At 51.5% G+C, this 16,334-nt stretch overlaps 1 protein-coding gene and 1 long non-coding RNA gene across 2 annotated transcripts; one reads left to right on the forward strand and one right to left on the reverse strand.

Moving 5' to 3' along the window:
- Positions 1 to 405: 405 nt before the first annotated feature.
- On the reverse strand, positions 406 to 8,842 carry LOC134760681 (uncharacterized). Its single transcript, XR_010138552.1, has 3 exons — positions 8,507 to 8,842; positions 1,681 to 1,795; positions 406 to 1,471 (listed from the first exon to the last, which is right to left on the reverse strand). It is a non-coding gene; the product is annotated as an uncharacterized LOC134760681 (long non-coding RNA).
- On the forward strand, positions 7,848 to 16,329 carry CLPP (caseinolytic mitochondrial matrix peptidase proteolytic subunit). Its single transcript, XM_024238099.2, has 6 exons — positions 7,848 to 8,159; positions 8,257 to 8,328; positions 8,837 to 8,933; positions 10,848 to 11,035; positions 12,642 to 12,747; positions 15,965 to 16,329. Exons 1-6 carry the CDS (start codon positions 7,962 to 7,964, stop codon positions 16,135 to 16,137), a joined length of 834 nt encoding a protein of 277 aa, XP_024093867.2. The 5' UTR covers positions 7,848 to 7,961; the 3' UTR covers positions 16,138 to 16,329.
- The last annotated feature ends 5 nt before the right edge of the window (positions 16,330 to 16,334 follow it).

Here is a 16,334-nt window from a genome sequence, read left to right on the forward strand (position 1 = left end):
TGGGCTACTGCACTCCAGCCTGGGTGACAGAGTGAGATGCTGTCTCCAAAAATTAAATAATAAAATTATTTTAAAATTTAAGCCATTAGGCCAGGCACGGTGGCTCACGCCTGTAATCCCAGCACTTTGGGAGGCTGAGGAGGGTGGATCACGATGTCAGGAGATCGAAACCATCCTGCCTAACACGGTGAAACCCCGTCTCTACTAAACATACAAAAAATTAGCCGGGCCTGGTGGCGGACGCCCATAGTCCCAGCTACTCGGGAGGCTGAGGCAGGAGAATGGGGTGAACCCGGGAGGCGGAGCTTGCAGTGAGCCTAGATCGCGCCACTGCACTCCAGCTTGGGCCACAGGGCAAGACTCCATCTCACAAAAAAAAAAAAAAAAAAAAAAATTCAAGCCATTTAAGTAGTCCCCCCTTACAAGGCATTTATTTGCAATTCTTTGCTAACGTGGGCATGATAGACTATCTCCAGAGACAGCCGCCATTACTTTCCATCCTGCTATGCCCCTGCCACTCCTCCGCCGAGTCTATTTCATCTCCTCTTCCCCTTGAATTTGGGTTGGGCCATGTGACTTGCTCTGACCAATGGAATGTGGCAGAAGAGCTACCATGTGACTTCCAAGCCAAGCATTTAAGAAGATAAGTAGCTTTTGCTAACTCTCTCTGAATATGGGGAATAAAGACCACCATACCGTGAGGGAGCCCAAGCAGCCATGTGGAGAGAGAGATGACTCACTGGGGTTCCAGATATGTGAGTGGAGAATGTTCCACTTGTGGATATTCCAGCCCCAGAAGATCCTAGCTGAGCCCAGTCCAGATTCTCAAATTATGAGAAATGATAAGCTGTGGTTGTTTCAAACTCCTAAGTTTAGGGGTGGTTTGTTACACAGCATTAACTAACTGAAACACAGGTGTATGAACAACTCTCCCATAAGCTACTTTGGGGTCAAACCTTAGTGCACAGGTGCACACCTTTGATCATTTCCTAAAAACAAATAACTGGAAGTGGGTTCTGTGAATTTGAAATTTGGTGTCAACTTTGTTCCCAGAGAAGCTGTAGCAATGTCCATGAGCCATTTATTGGCGCATCCAGCATTTCATCCACAGCCTCTTCAGCACTGAGAGTTTCCTTTTCTTTTCCTAATTTTCAATTTCTATCATTTCAATAGGCCCATTTGCATTCATTCCAGAGAAGGTAACGGTGATGACAGCTTCTCTCTGATCATAGAGTGATAACCAAAAACCAGCAGGGCAGGTTGATTTGGAGCCAAGAGCCAAAATACTCATTCATTCAGAACTTACTGAGCGAGGTTTGGAGGAATGAAAGCAACACATTAAATATTTATGGAGTCCTGGAGTGGTGGCTCACACCTGTAATCCCAGCACCAAGAGGTCGAGGCAGGCGTGAGGATCATTTGAGGCCATGAGTTCGACACCAGCTTGGACAACGTAAGAGAAATTCTGTCTCTATAAAAACAAAAACAAACATTAGCTGGGTTGGTGGCTTGTGCCTGTAGTCTCAGCTGCTTGGCAAACTAAGGTGGGAGGACTGCTTGAGTCCAGGAGTTCAAGGCTGCAGTGAGCCATGTTCTTCACACCACCGTACTCTAGTCTGAGTGACAAAGCAAGACTCTACTTCAAAAAAAAAAAAAAAAAAAAAGGAGACAAACTCTCACCTTCAACTCCTTCCCTCTGTCGACATCTCAGCGCTTTGGGAGGCCGAGGTAAGAGAGTTGCTTGAGTCCAGGAATTTGAAACCAGCCTGGACAGCATAGCAGCGAGACTCTGCCTCTACAAAATAAAAATAAATAAATAAAGTTGCTTTTTTCCCTTCTATTTCAGATCACTATCCACTTTAATTTAAGTCGTGGTTCTTGGCTGGGCACGGTGGCTCACACCTGTAATCCCAGCACTTTGGGAGGCAGAGGCAGGTGGGTCACCTGAGGTCAGGAGTTCGAGACCAGCTTGACCAACATGGTGAAACACCGTCTCTACTAAAAATACAAAATTAGCCTGGTGTGGTGGTGCGTGCATGTAATCCCAGCTACTTGGGAGGCTGAGGCAGGAGAATTGCTTGAACCTGCCAGGGAGAGGTGGCAGTGAGCTCAGATCACACCATTGCACTCCGGCCTAGGCAACAAGAGTGAAATCCCATCTCATAAAATAAAATAATAAAATAAAATAAATTAAAATAAAATAAAATAGTGGTTCTCAGGCCAGCTGTGATGGCTCACACCTGTAATCTCAGCACTTTGGGAGGCCGAGGTGGGCAAATCACCTGAGGTCAGGAGTTTGAGACCAGCCTGGCCAACACGGTGAAACCCCATCTCTACTAAAAATACAAAAATTAGCCAGGCATGGTGGTGCATGCCTGTAGTCCCAGCTACTCCGGAGTTTGAGGCAGGAGAATCACTTGAACCCAGGAGGTGGAGGCTACAGTGAGCTAAGATCACACCACTGCACCCTAGCCTGGACAACAGAGTGACAGACCATCTCAAAAAAATAATAATAATAAAATAAAATAAAATAAATAAGTAAATAAATAAATAAATTGTGATTCTCAGCTGGGAGCGACTCTGCCCCCTGGAGGATACTTGGCAATGTCTGAGACACTTTTTATTGTCGGGGGGCATTTTTTCTAATTGATGAGGGTAGGGGTGGGGGTGCTCCTGTTATCCAGTGGGTGGAGGCCAGAGATGCTGCTCAGCACCCTACAGTGGCCTGGGTGGCCTTTTGTACTTTCAAAGAATTCTCCAACTCAGATTTTCAATCGTGCCAAAGTTGAAAAACCCTACTTTAAGTGAAATGCAATAGAATAGGATCAAATAGAATAGAAAATATCAAAGGACATTGCTCAAATAATAAGTTTCATTTTATAAGACTTTGTATTTTTGTGTACTCAGACACTATATTAGATATGTTTCTCCTTGTGAGCCCTAATCAAAAGGTCTAATGGGCTGAGTGCAGTGGCTCACGCCTGTAATCCCAGCACTTTGGGAGGCCAAGGCAGGAGGATTGCTCAAGCTGAGGAATTTGAGACCAGCCTCAGCAACATATCGATACCTTGTCTCTGCAACAAAAACTTTAAAAACATTAGCAGGCCCTGTTGGTGTGTGCCTGTGGTCCCAGCTACTTGGTAGACTGAGGTTGGGGGGATTCACCTGAGTCCAGAAGTTTGAGGCTGTAGTGAGCTATGCACCAGAGCCAAACAAGATAGCAGAATGTTCTGCAGACAATACAAAAAGAAACAAATGAATTAATGCAATTGTTTATGATGAAAGTCACACCAAGATGAAAATTAAACAAGGTAAATGTTCTAGAGTGCCTGGGATATTAGCAAAGGTGCTCAGGGAAGGCTTCTCTCAGGGATGACATTTGAGCTGAGACTTTTTTTTTTTTTTTTTTTTTGAGATGGAGTTTCGCTCTGTCGCCCAGGCTGGAGTGCAACGGTGTAATCTTGGCTCACTGCAACTTCTGCCTCCCGGGTTCAAGCGATTCTCCTGCCTCGGTCTCCCAAGTAGCTGGGACTACAGGTGCAGGCCACCATGCCTGGCTAATTTTTGTATTTTTAGTTCAGATGGGGTTTCACCATGTTGGTCAGGCTGGTCTTGAACTCCTGACCTCAGGTGAGCTGCCCGCCTCCGCCTCCCAAAGTACTGGGGTTACAGCCGTGAGCCACTCTGCCCGGCATGACTCCAAGCAGAGTAAAGCAAAGGCTTTGTGGCTGGATTGAGCTTGGTGTGTTTGGGGTATGAAAAGCAGACCAGGGTAGGGAAGGAGATAAGGGGGGTCAGCAGGGGGGATGGGGAACCATGGTTCAATTTAGCCATCTCAGCCGAGCGTGGTGGCTCACACCTGTAATCTGAGGACTTTGGGAGGCCGAGGCAGGTGGATCACTTGAGGTCAGGAGTTCGAGACCAGCCTGGCCAACATGGTGAAACCCCATCTCTACTAAAAATACGAAACTTAGCTGGGCGTGGTGGTGGGTGCCAGCTACTCGGGAGGTCGAGGCCCGAGAACCGCTTGAACCGGAGAGGCAGAGGCTGCAGTGAGCCGAGATCGCTTCACTGCACTCCAGCCTGGATGACAGAGTGAGACCCCGTCTCAAAAAAAAAAATGAGCTTTTTTGGGGATCTCTTAGAGTGAAGAGTGAACAATAGTGAAGAAGAGACAGTAGGTCACAGTGACATGGGTGATACTGGAGCACCTGTTAGGGAGCTATTAACAATGAAGAAGGTGAAAAGCAGTTGCAATGCGGAGAAGTGAAGCTGATTAAACAAAGGGAGACAGGGAGGGCATCTAAGAGGACCCCACCACCCCACGTCAGAGGCAGGGCGGGCAGGGGGTGCAGGGCAGCGTCTGGAGGAGTGAAGGAGTGGAGGAGTGGAGGAGCGGAGGAGTGGCTGCAGGGATGGTGGCAGCTGCTGTCCTGGCCCTTCTCCCCAGGGCGGGGGCAGGAGCTGCGGCCCTGGGGCAACCGGCCGGGCAGGGCCACCCACCTGACTCACAGCAGAAACTGGGACAGCAGCTGCTCTCCTACCTCCTCAATCCCAGCTGGAAATAAAAGTAAGATTCCAGACCTCTGGCCAACACCCTCTGAGCCCAAATGCTGGCTCTCCACCGTAAGGCCCTGCCTGCCAGCGCTGGCTGCCATGTGGGCTTTCTGCTTTGTGGACCTGCAAGGTATTCTAATTCTGTCACCTTCAACTCCCTCCCTCTGTCTTACTCCTGATTCTACAAAACTGGGAGTGTCTGTGTCCCGTTCTATCTCCCCATTGGACTGCAGTCCCCTCGAGGTTACAGAGGGCACAAAATTATTCTTATCTAGGGTAACCAGCATCAAGTTTAAGAGTCCAGTGTCCCAGCTACTTGGGAGGCCGAGGCAGGAGAATGGCGTGAACCTGGGAGGCGGAGCTTGCAGTGAGCCGAGACCGCGCCACTGCGCTCCAGGCTGGGTGACAGAGCGAGACTCCGTCTCAAAAAAAAAAAAAAAAAGAGTCCAGTGGCTGGGCGCAGTGGCTCACACCTGTAATCCCAGCACTTTGGGAGGCTGAGGCGGGTGGATCACCTGCGGCCGCGAGTTCGAGACTAGCCTGACCAACATGGAGAAACCCTGTCTCTACTTAAAATACAAAATTAGCCGGGCGTGGTGGTGGGCACCTGTAATCCCAGCTACTCGGGAGGCTGAGGCAGGAGAATCGCTTGAACCTGGGAGGCAGAGGTTGTGGTGAGCCGAGATTGTGCCATTGCACTCCAGCCTGGGCAACAAGAGCAAAACTCCGTCTCAAAAAAAAAAAAAAAAAAAAAAAGAATCCACCTGGGCATGATGGTTCATGTCTGTAATGCCGGCAGTTTGGAAGGCTGAGGCAGGAGGATCACTTAAGTCCAGGAGTTCAAGACCAGCCTGGGCAACATAGGGAGACCCTGTCTCTACAAAAAATTTTAAAATTAGCCAGATGTGGTGACATGCACCTCTAGTCCTAGCTACTTGGGAGGCTGAGGTGGGAGGATGGCTTGAACCCAGAGGTTCAAGGCTGCAGTGAGCTCTGATCGCACCACTGTGCTCCAGCCTGGGTGACAGAGCCAGACCCTGACTCAAAACAAAAAAAGAGTCTACCACTTACTGCTTGGTAAACTCCTTCTTATACATCAAAATCCACTCCAGGAGTCTCTCTGAATCTACTGTGATTCTTTTCTTTTTTTTTTTTTTTTTTTGAGATAGAGTTTTGCTCTTGTTGCCCAGGCTGGAGTGCAGCAGTGTGATCTCGGCTCGCTGCAACCTCTGCCTCCTGGGTTCAAGTGATTCTCCTGACTCAGCCTCCCAAGTAGCTGGGATTACAGGCATGCACCACCATGCCGAGATAAGTTTGTATTTTTAATAGAGACGGAGTTTCACTGTGTCGGTCAGGCTGGTCTCGAACTCCTGTCCTTAGGTGATCCACATGTCTTGGGCTCCCAAAGTGCTGGGATGGCAGGCATGAGCCACCACAACACCTCGCCTGAATCTGCTGTGATTCGAAGGACTGCCCAGGGAAAAAAAAACAAAACACTTCAAGTAGACCCCCATATGGGAGGACCTGAGGACTTCTCAGACTTCCATGGTCCCTGATCTAACACAGCAATAAATTATTCAAACTGAGCACTTTTTACACATTTTTGGACCCTTTCTGAGGACCTTCTGCACAAATCTAGGAGGTAGGTTATCATTATCCCCACTCTGCAGATGCCTCCAAAGCCCTTTACCTACCTCCTTTATCACCTCTTCATCTCTTGGTTCAATGTGTATTTAATGAGCACCTACCGTGTGTCAGGCACTATTCTAGACTTTGGGGATGAAGCAGTGGGCACCTCTTAGATAGTGACATTGAACTGAATGATGAAAAAGAATCTGGCTTGAGAAGGTGTGGCAAAAAAGAGAAGTCCCAACATTACCAGTAATCTTCCTACTTCCACCCTTTTGCCCATTCTTTTTCCTCTGCTGGAAATGCCTTTCCCCAGCTAACAAACTCCTACTTATCCTGCAAAGCCCAATTCCAATACCCGCTTCTCCTAGGAATGCTTTCCGGTCTGATCTCCAGGCAGAATCCACAACACCCTTCTCTGGGCTCCCACACTCTACTCCACAGGTGGCCAAAAAATGAATGAGGAGATCTCAGTAGAAGTCGGCCACACCAGGCTGGAAGCTCTTCAAGGCCAAGACCCAGGCTAAGTCTTCTCCGGGACCCCGCTTCCAAGATGAGCTGCGGGAACACTGCAGCTTTTTTTTTTTTTTTGAGACGGAGTCTGGCTCTGTCACCCAGGCTGGAGTGCAGTGGTGCCATCTCGGCTCACTGCAAGCTCCACGTCCCGGGTTCACACCATTCTCCTGCCTCAGTCTCCTGAGTAGCTGGGACTACAGGTGCCCGTCACCTCGCCCGGCTAATTTTTTGTATTTTTAGTAGAGACGGGGTTTCACCGTGTTAGCCAGGATGGTTTCGATCTCCTGACCTCGTGATCTGCCCACCTCAGCCTCCCAAAGTGCTAGGATTACAGGCGTGAGCCACTGCGCCTGGCCCTGCAGTTATTTTTAAAATAAAGAATAAGTGGGGTGTGGTGGCTCACGCCTGTAGTCCCAGCACTTTGGGAGGCCAAGGTGGGAGGATCACTTGAGGCCAGGAGTTTGAGACCAGCCTGGGCGACATAGTAAGACCCCATCTCTACAAAATATATACATATATATATTTGCCGGATGTGGTAGCGCACAACTGTAGTCCCAGCTACTCTGGAGAGCAAGGTGGGAGGGACGGTCGCTTGGGCCCAGAAATTTGAGGCTGCATTGATCTAGGATGGCGCCACTGCACTCCAGCCTGGGCCACAGAGTGAGATTCTGTCTCAAAAAAATAAATAAAATAAAGCAGAAACAGTAGAAAACGAAGACGAGGCCGGGTGCGGTGGCTCACGCCTGTAATCCCAGCACTTTGGGAGGCCGAGGTGGGAAGATCACGATGTCAGGAGTTTAAGACCAGCCTGGCCAAGGTGAAACCCCATCTCTACTAAAAATACCAAAATTAGCCGGGTGCAGTGGTGCGCATCTGTAATCCCAGCTACTGGGGCAGCTGAGCCAGGAGAATGGCTTGAACCCAGAAGGCAGAGGTTGCAGTAACCCAAGATCGTGCCACCGCACTCCAGCCTGGGTGACAGAGCAAGACTCAGTCTCAAAAAAAAAAAAGAAAACGAAGACGAAGTGGTCGGTAAGGGGACTCGAACTGGAGACTCTAAAACTTCTCCATCTCCGCCCACTCAATTTCCTTCAATGGCTCCTCCCTTTCAGGCTCCGCCCCTATCCCCGCCCCACCCTTAACGGCGCCCGCCCAGACTCCCGGAAGTGGGCCGCCTAGCGAGCGTGCTCCCAGGCGCAAAGCACGCCTGAAGTTGTAGTTCCGCCATCGGACGGAAGCCGACCGGGGCGTGCGGCGGGATGTGGCCCGGAATATTGGTGGGGGGGGCCCGGGTGGCGTCATGCAGGTACCCCGCGCTGGGGCCTCGCCTCGCCGCTCACTTTCCAGCGCAGCGGCCGCCGCAGCGGACACCCCAGAACGGCCTGGCCCTGCAGCGGAGCCTGCACGCGACGGCGGCCCGGGCTCTCCCGCTCATTCCCATCGTGGTGGAGCAGACGGTACGGCGGCCGGGCGGGGACACGGCTCGGGGGCTCCGGGCTGGGTGGGGATCGGCTGGCAGCCCCCGACCCCTCACCTCCATCTTTCTACCCCCAGGGTCGCGGCGAGCGCGCCTATGACATCTACTCGCGGCTGCTGCGGGAGCGCATCGTGTGCGTCATGGGCCCGGTGAGCGCCCCGCGCCGGGACCCTCCCCGGGACTCTTCCAAGCGCCTGCCCAGACCCCCTGCGCCCCTTCTCCCCTGGCCCCAGACTTTCTTCCCCCAGGCTCCGCTCCCCTTCTAACCCCCTTCCCTCCCCTTCTCACTCCCCTCCCGGCTCCCGGTCCCCCCACCCCGCTCCTCACCCCGTCTCTGCTCCTCGCCTCTTAATTTCCGACTTCCTTCCTGACACCTGGCACCGCTCCGCTCATTCCTAGGCTCAAGACTCTCCCCAACCATTTTCACCCCTTCCTTTCCTGTGTCCTGAGCCCCCTGACTCCCCCCTTCCTGTGCTCCAAACCCCCTGGGTCCTCTGCACTACTCTCTCCCCATCGCCTTCTGGGTCCTAAATTCTTACCCACCCCTTTTACTTGGGCTCTGGTCCCCCTTCCTGGTTCCCTGACCCATCCCCAGCCTCCCTTAAAACTCTCTCCCTACCCCGAATCTGGGGACACTCCTGCCCTCTCCACCTGCAGATCGATGACAGCGTTGCCAGCCTTGTTATCGCACAGCTCCTCTTCTTGCAATCCGAGAGCAACAAGAAGCCCATCCACATGTACATCAACAGCCCTGGTGAGCAGGGTCTTTCCTGGGTGCCAGGGGCACTTGTCAGGGCACACGGGTGACTCAGGGGACCAGAATCCCGGGTCAGGGATGTTCTCTCTCTGGGAAAGGGTGCAGAGCGTCAGAGTTCCAGAAGTGGCTTGAAACCGCCAAAAGGTGCCTGTTGCTGGCTTTTGAGCCTCAGTTCACAAGTCAGGATGTGGCCTCTTTGATCCTGCACATACTGTTCTGCCAACCTGACCCGGCTGACATTTAAAAATTGGTAGATTTTAGGCCGGGCACGGTGGCTCACACCGGTAATCCCAGCACTTTGGGAGGCTGAGGCGGGCGGATTGCTTGAGCCCAGGAGTTCAAGACCAGCCTGGGTAACATAGTGAGACCCCATCTCTACAAAAAAAGTACAAAGATTAGCCGGGCAATGTGGCATGTGCCTGTAGTCCCAGCAACTCGGGAGGCTGAGGGAGAAGGATCACTTGAGCCCAGGAGGTCGAGGCTGTAGTGAGCCCATCTCAAAAATAATAATAATTGGTAGATTTTTTTCCCCCTCCCCAAAAAAAGTAGTCAATTTTGATTGAGTACTTATGATGGAGGCATTTATATTTTTTTTCTTATTGAGATGGAGTCCCGTTCTGTCACCCAGGCCGGAGTGCAGTGTTGCAGTCTCAGCTCACTGCAACCTCTGCCTCCTGGGTTCAAGCGATTCTCCAGCTTCAGCCTCCCAAGTAGCTGGGAATTACAGGCATGTGCCACCATGCCCGTCTAATTTTTTGTATTTAGTAGAGATTATGTTTCACCATGTTAGTCAGGCTGGTCTTGAACTCCTGACCTCAAGTGATCCACCCGCCTCAGCCTCCCAAAGTGCTGGGATTACAGGCATGAGCCACCACGCCTGGCCTGATTTCTAGTTTCTCTTGGAAATTTAGTAGATCTGGTCCCATGGGTCCACTGGCACATGTGGCAAAAGTCAGCTGACTGTAAAGCAGGCGCTCTCCCTTTTGCCTGCACCTGGTCCGTGTCACCTGTTTTTGTCACCTCCCAACCCCTGGAAGCATTTGTGTTTGTGAACCCTGCTTTAAAGAGCTGCTTCTAGGCTGGACACAGTGGCTCACACTTGTAATTCCAGCACTTTGGGAGGCTGAAGTGGGCTGATCACTTGAGGTCAGGAGTTTGAGAGCAGCCTGGCCAACGTGGTGAAATCCCATCTCTACTAAAAATACAAAAATTAGCCAGGTGTGGTGGTGTACTTGTAATCCAGCTACTCGGGAGGCTGAGGCAGGAGAATTGCATGAACCCGGGAGGTGGAGGTTGCAGTGAGCTGAGATCGTGCCACTGCACTCCAGCCTAGGTGACAGGGAGACTCAGTCTCAAAAAAAAAAAAAAAAAGCTGCTTCTGGCTGGGCGTGGTGGCTCACACCTGTAATCCCAACACTTTGGGAGGATTGCTTGAGCCCAGGAGTTCGAGATCAGCCTGGGCAACATAGTGAAACCAGTGAAACCCAGTCTTAATTTTTTTTTTTTTGAGACGGAGTCTTGCTCTGTCACCGAGGCTGGAGTGCAGTGGCGCTATCTCGGCTCGCTGCAACCTCCGCCTCCCGGGTTCACGCCATTCTCCTGCCTCAGCCTCCCGAGTAGCTGGGACTACAGGCACCCGCCACCATGCTCAGCTAATTTTTTGTATATTTAGTAGAGACGGGGTTTCACCATGTTAGCCAGGATGGTCTTGATCTCCTGACCTCATGATCCGCCCGCCTCAGCCTCCCAAAGTGCTGGGATTGCAGGCATGAGCCACCGCACCCAGTCGTCTTAATTTTTAAAAAAGGAAGTGGGGCTGCATCTGTTCCACCCTCCCCAGGGTTAGGAGATGGAATAGGGAAAGGGTCGGGGGGAGCTGGTCCAGCCCCTCACTTGCTCCCCTGCCCACAGGTGGTGTGGTGACTGCGGGCCTGGCCATCTACGACACGATGCAGTACATCCTCAACCCGATCTGCACCTGGTGCGTGGGCCAGGCCGCCAGCATGGGCTCCCTGCTTCTCGCTGCCGGCACCCCGGGCATGCGCCACTCGCTCCCCAACTCCCGTATCATGATCCACCAACCCTCAGGAGGCGCCCGGGTGAGTGCCAGACACACGAGCTGCTATTGGGAATCAGGACAGGGTCTAGACAGAAGGACTGACTGGGCAGAAGTCAAGTGTGGGAGGGGATGTCTTTTTTTTTTTTGAGACAGAGTCTCACTCTGTCGCCCAGGCTGGAGTGCAGTGGTGCGATCTCGGCTCACTGCAAGCTCCACCTCCCAGGTTCATGCCATTCTTCTGCCTGAGCCTCCCAAGTAGCTGGGACTCCAGGCGCCCGCCACCACGCCCAGCTACTTTTTTGTCTTTTTAGTGGAGACAGGGTTTCACCCTGTTAGCCAGGATGGTCTCGATCTTCTGACCTCGTGATCCGCCCGCCTCCCGAAGTGCTGGGATTACAAGCGTGAGCTACCGCGCCCGGCGGGGAGTGGATGTCTTAGAATGTGCAGGCCGGGCTGGGTGTGGTGGCTCAAGCCTGTAATCCTAGCACTTTGGCAGACAGAAGCGGGAGGATCATGTGAGCTCAGGAGTTCGAGGCCAGCCAGGGGAACATAATGAGACCTCGTCTCTATTAAAGAAAAAAAAAAAAAAAAAAAGGCCAAACGTGGTGGCTCACGCCTGTAAATCTCAACACTTTGGGAAGCCGGAGCAGGTGGATCATTTGAGGTCAGGAATTCGAAACCAGCCTGGCCAACATGATGAAACCCCGTCTCTACTAAAAATACAAAAATTAGCCGGGTGTGGTGGCATGCGCCCATAATCCCAGCTCTTTTGGGAGGCTGAGATAGGAGAATCACTTGAACCCAGGAGGTGGAAGTTGCAGTGAGCTGAGATTGCGCCACTGCACTCAAGCCTGGATGACAGAGCAAGACTCTGTCTCAAAACAACAAAGGGAAAAAAAGAAAGTGCACTGAGGAGTTGTTTGCTATCTCTTAAGAATTAGCTTCAGCTGGGCACAGTGGCTCACATCTGTAATCCCAGCACTTTGGGAGACCAAGGCAGGAGGATCACTTGAGGCCAAGAGTTTAAGACCAGCCTGGGCAATGGTGAGATCCCATCTCTACCAAAAATTTAAAAATGACTCAGGCGTGGTTATGCTTGCCTCTGGTCCCAGCTACTCAGGAGGCTGAGGTGGGAGGATTGCTTGAGCCTGAGAGGTCAAGGCTGCAATGAGCTGTCTTGCACCACTGCATTCCAACCCCAGCAACAGAGGAAGACCCTGTCTCAAAAAAAAAAAAAAAAAGGCGGCTGGGCATGGTGGCTCACGCCTGTAATCCCAGCACTTTGGGAGGCCGAGACGGGAGGATCACTTGAGGCCGGGAGTTTGAGACCAGTCTGGGCAACATAGCAAGACCCCATCTCTTAAAAAAAAAAAAAAAATGCTGAGACAGAGAGACACTGTTCCTCCCAGTCTGCAAGGCTTCAGATGCAGAAAATAAGAACATATATTTAATCCAGTCAGAAAGCCTTCCTGGTAGTGGCAAGACTGAAGCAGGATATCGGGGGATTTGCACAAGCCCAGCCCACCAGCCTCAAACCGGAAGCCCAAAGCCCAGGGAGGGCTGCTGAGTGCCACCTCCAGCCTCCCTGTGAGGGGCTGACGCTGATGCCAACCTTTACCCCCTCACTCCCCTTGGACGTCCCTCAGGGCCAAGCCACAGACATTGCCATCCAGGCAGAGGAGATCATGAAGCTCAAGAAGCAGCTCTATAACATCTATGCCAAGCACACCAAACAGACCCTGCAGGTGATCGGTGAGCACCCTCCTTTATTTCATCCTGGTCCGTGCACAGACGGACCAGGCGTTGTTCTAAGCCAGGGCTTGTCCTCCTGGTCCCTGTGGACTTTCAGGGGTGGATAATTCTCTGGGATGGGGGCACCATCCCAGAGGTCAGCCTGGCCAACATGGTGAAATCCCATCTCTACTAAAAATACTAAAAATGGTGTATTTGTAATCCAGCTACTCGGGACGCTGAGGCAGGAGAATTCTATGAACCTGGGAGGCGGAGGTTGCAGTGAGCTGAGATCGCGCCACTGCACTCCTAACCCGGGCGCTGCAGGATGTGTGGCAGCATCCCTGGCCTCCATCTACTCCATGCCAGTACTCTCCTCCAGCTGTGACAACCAGAAATGTCTCCAGACATCACCAAGTGTTCCCTGGTGGGCAGAATTGCCTCCAGCCAAGAAACACTGTTCTAAGCCCTTTAAAAATATCGCTGGGTGTGGTAGCTCACGCCTGTAATCCCAGCACTTTAGGATGCTAAGGCAGGTGGATCACTTGAGGCCAGGAGTTCAACACCAGCCTGGGCAACATAGCAAAACCCCATCTCTACTAAAAATATAAAAATTAGCCAATCATGGTGGTGGGTGCCTGTAATCCCCACTGCTCTGGAGGCTGAGGCATGAGAATCACTTGAACCTGGGAGGTGGAGGTTTCAGTGAGCTGAGATCACACCACTGCATTCCAGCCTGGGTGACAGAGCAAGACTGTCTCAAAAAAAAAAAAAAAAAAAAAAATCAACTTGGCCAGGTGTGGTGGCACACATTTGTAATCCCAGCACTTTGGGAGGCCAAGGTAGGAGGATCACTTGAGCCCAGGAGTTCGAGTCCAGCCTGGGCAACATAGGGATACCCTGTTTCCATAGAAAATTTAAAAATTGGCTGGGTATGGTGGCTCACGCCTGTAATCCCAGCACTTTGGGAGGCCGAGGCAGATGGATCACCTGAGGTCAGGAGTTCTAGACCAGTCTGGCCAACATGGCGAAACCACGTCTCAACTAAAAATACTAAAATTAGCCTGGTCTGGTGGCAGGCGCCTATACTCCCAGCTCCTTGGGGGGCTGAGGCAGGAAAATTGCTTGAACTCGGGAGGCGGAGGTTGCAGTGAGCCAAGATTGCCCCATCGCACCCCAGCCTGGGGGACAAGAGCGAGACTTCGTCTCAAAAAAAAAAGAAAATTTAAAAATTAGCCAGACATAGTTGCTCATGCCTTTAGTCCTCAGCTACTCAGGAGGCTGAGGCAGGAGGATCTGTGGAATATGAGAATTTGAGGTTACAGTGAGCTAACATTTTTTTTTTTTGAGACAAGGTCTGGCTCTGTTGCTCAGGCTGGAATGCAGTAGCATGATCTCGGCTCATTGCAACCTCTGCCTCCTGGGCTCAAGCAATTCTCCTGCCTCAGCCTCCTCAGTAGCTGGGACTACAGGGATGCACTACCATGCCTGGCTAATTTTTTGTATTTTTTGTAGAGACGTGGTTTCACCATGTTGCCCAGGCTGGTCTCAAACTCGTGAGCTCAAGTGATCCAGCTGCCTCAGCCTCCCAAAGTTCTGGGATTACAAGTGTGAGCCACCACGCCCAGCCATAATTTTATTAAAATCAAAAAGTGAGGCCAGGTGCGGTGGCTCACACCTGTAATCCCAGCACTTTGGGAGGCTGAAGTGGGAGGATCACTTGAGTTCAGGAGTTCAAGACCAGCCTGGGCAATATAGTGACACCCCATTTCATAGAAAAGAAAAAAAATTTTAGCCAGGTACCATGGCTCACGCCTGTAATACCAACACTTTGGGAGGCTGAGGTGGGCGAATCACGAGGTCAGGAGTTCAAGACCAGCCTGACCAACATGGTGAAACCCCGTCTCTACTAAAAATACAAAAACTAGCCAGGTGTGGTGGCGCGCACCTGTAATCCCAGCTACTCAGGAGGCTGAGGCATGAGAATCGCTTGAACCTGAGAGGCGGAGGTTGTAGTGAGCTGAGATTGCACCACTGCACTCCAGCCTGGGTGACAAAGTGAGACCCTGTCTCAAAAAAAAAAAAAAAAAGTGAATGTTCCACAGCATCACTAATGAATCTTGCAAATATGTTGCATGAAAGAAGAATAAATACTCCGTGATTCCATTTATTTAAACTATAAAAACAAGCAGAGCTAATTTATGCTGTTAGAGGAGTGGTTGCTTTGGGGCATGGGGAGGGGGTGGCAAGGATTAATGACTGTCATGGGCCCAAGTGGGGTTTCAGGGGTGCTGGCAATATTTCATCTCTTGGTCTGGGTGCTGGTCCTGTAGGGTATGTTCAGTCTGAAAATCCATCCCACCAGACATTTACGAATCGTGCCCTCTCCTGGGTGTATATTATACATCAATAACATTTTTTTTTTTTTTTTTTTTTGAGATGGAGTCTCGCTTTGTTGCCCAGGCTGGAGTGCAGTGGTGCAGTCTCCACCTCCCAGGTTTAAGTGATTCTCATACCTCAGCCTCCCTAGTAGCTGGGATTACAGGCATGTGCCACCACACCTGGCTCATTTTTGTATTTTTAGTAGAGACGGGGTTTCACCATGTTGGCCATGGTGAAACTTTGAAGGCCAGTGGTGAAACATGAGGCCAAACTCCTGGCCTCAAGTGATCCACCCACCTCTGCCTCCCAAAGTGCTGGGATTACAAGTGTGAGCCACCATGCCTGGCCCAATAACAATTCTTTAAAAAACAAAATGGAAATTGGTATTTTACTGATACCTAGGGGAAACTGAGGCACTGCAGAATGAGGACATGTCTCAGTCAGCTTGAGCTGCTTAACAAAACACCACAGACCTCAACAGAGATTTTATTTCTCACAGTTCTGGGGGCTGGAAAGTCCAAGATCAGGGTGCCAGCTGATTTGGTTCTTGGTGAGGGCTCTCTTCCTGGCTTGCAGACGGCCGCCTTCTCGCTGTGTCTTCACATGGTGGAGAGAGAGCAAGTGCAGTGGTGCCTCCTCTTATAAGGCCACTAATCCCATCAGGGGGCCCCTGACCCCATCTCTCCTAATGACCTCCCAAGGACCCCGTCTCCAAATCCCATCCCACTGGGGGTTGGGGCTTCAACATATGAACTTGGGGTGGTGGGCACAAACATTCGGGCCAAAACAGGACCCAGACCTGGCCCTGGGTCTCTGCTCTTACCCTAATGTGTCTCACCTCCTGCTTCCCCACCAGAGTCTGCCATGGAGAGGGACCGCTACATGAGCCCCATGGAGGCCCAGGAGTTCGGCATCTTAGACAAGGTTCTGGTCCACCCTCCCCAGGACGGTGAGGATGAGCCCACGCTGGTGCAGAAGGAGCCTGTAGAAGCAGCACCGGCGGCAGAACCTGTCCCAGCTAGCACCTGACAGCTGGGCCTCCTCTCCAGAATCGTGTGGAGGGGCCAGAGGCCTGCCAGACCCCCAGCTGGCCCTGCTCACCCCTTGTTGCTGGGCCTGGAGGGGCCTCTTGAGGAACTTTTAATTTGCAAGGGTGCCTGCTATGGACGGGGCATTCCAGCTGAGACACTGTGATTTTAAATTAAATCTTTGTGGTCTTTGCTCTG

Source organism: Pongo abelii, chromosome 20 (genome assembly GCF_028885655.2).
Source record: "Pongo abelii isolate AG06213 chromosome 20, NHGRI_mPonAbe1-v2.0_pri, whole genome shotgun sequence".
Taxonomy (NCBI): Eukaryota; Metazoa; Chordata; class Mammalia; order Primates; family Hominidae; genus Pongo; species Pongo abelii.

What these genes read in the sequence shown, in the direction of transcription:
- CLPP (XM_024238099.2), top strand. Translation starts at nt 7,962, where the DNA reads ATGTGGCCCGGAATATTGGTGGGGGGGGCCCGGGTGGCGTCATGCAGG. An exon ending in CCATCGTGGTGGAGCAGACG is followed by an intron (nt 8,160 to 8,256) that starts GTACGGCGGCCG and finishes TTCTACCCCCAG; the next exon opens with GGTCGCGGCGAGCGCGCCTA. An exon ending in CATGTACATCAACAGCCCTG is followed by an intron (nt 8,934 to 10,847) that starts GTGAGCAGGGTC and finishes CCCTGCCCACAG; the next exon opens with GTGGTGTGGTGACTGCGGGC.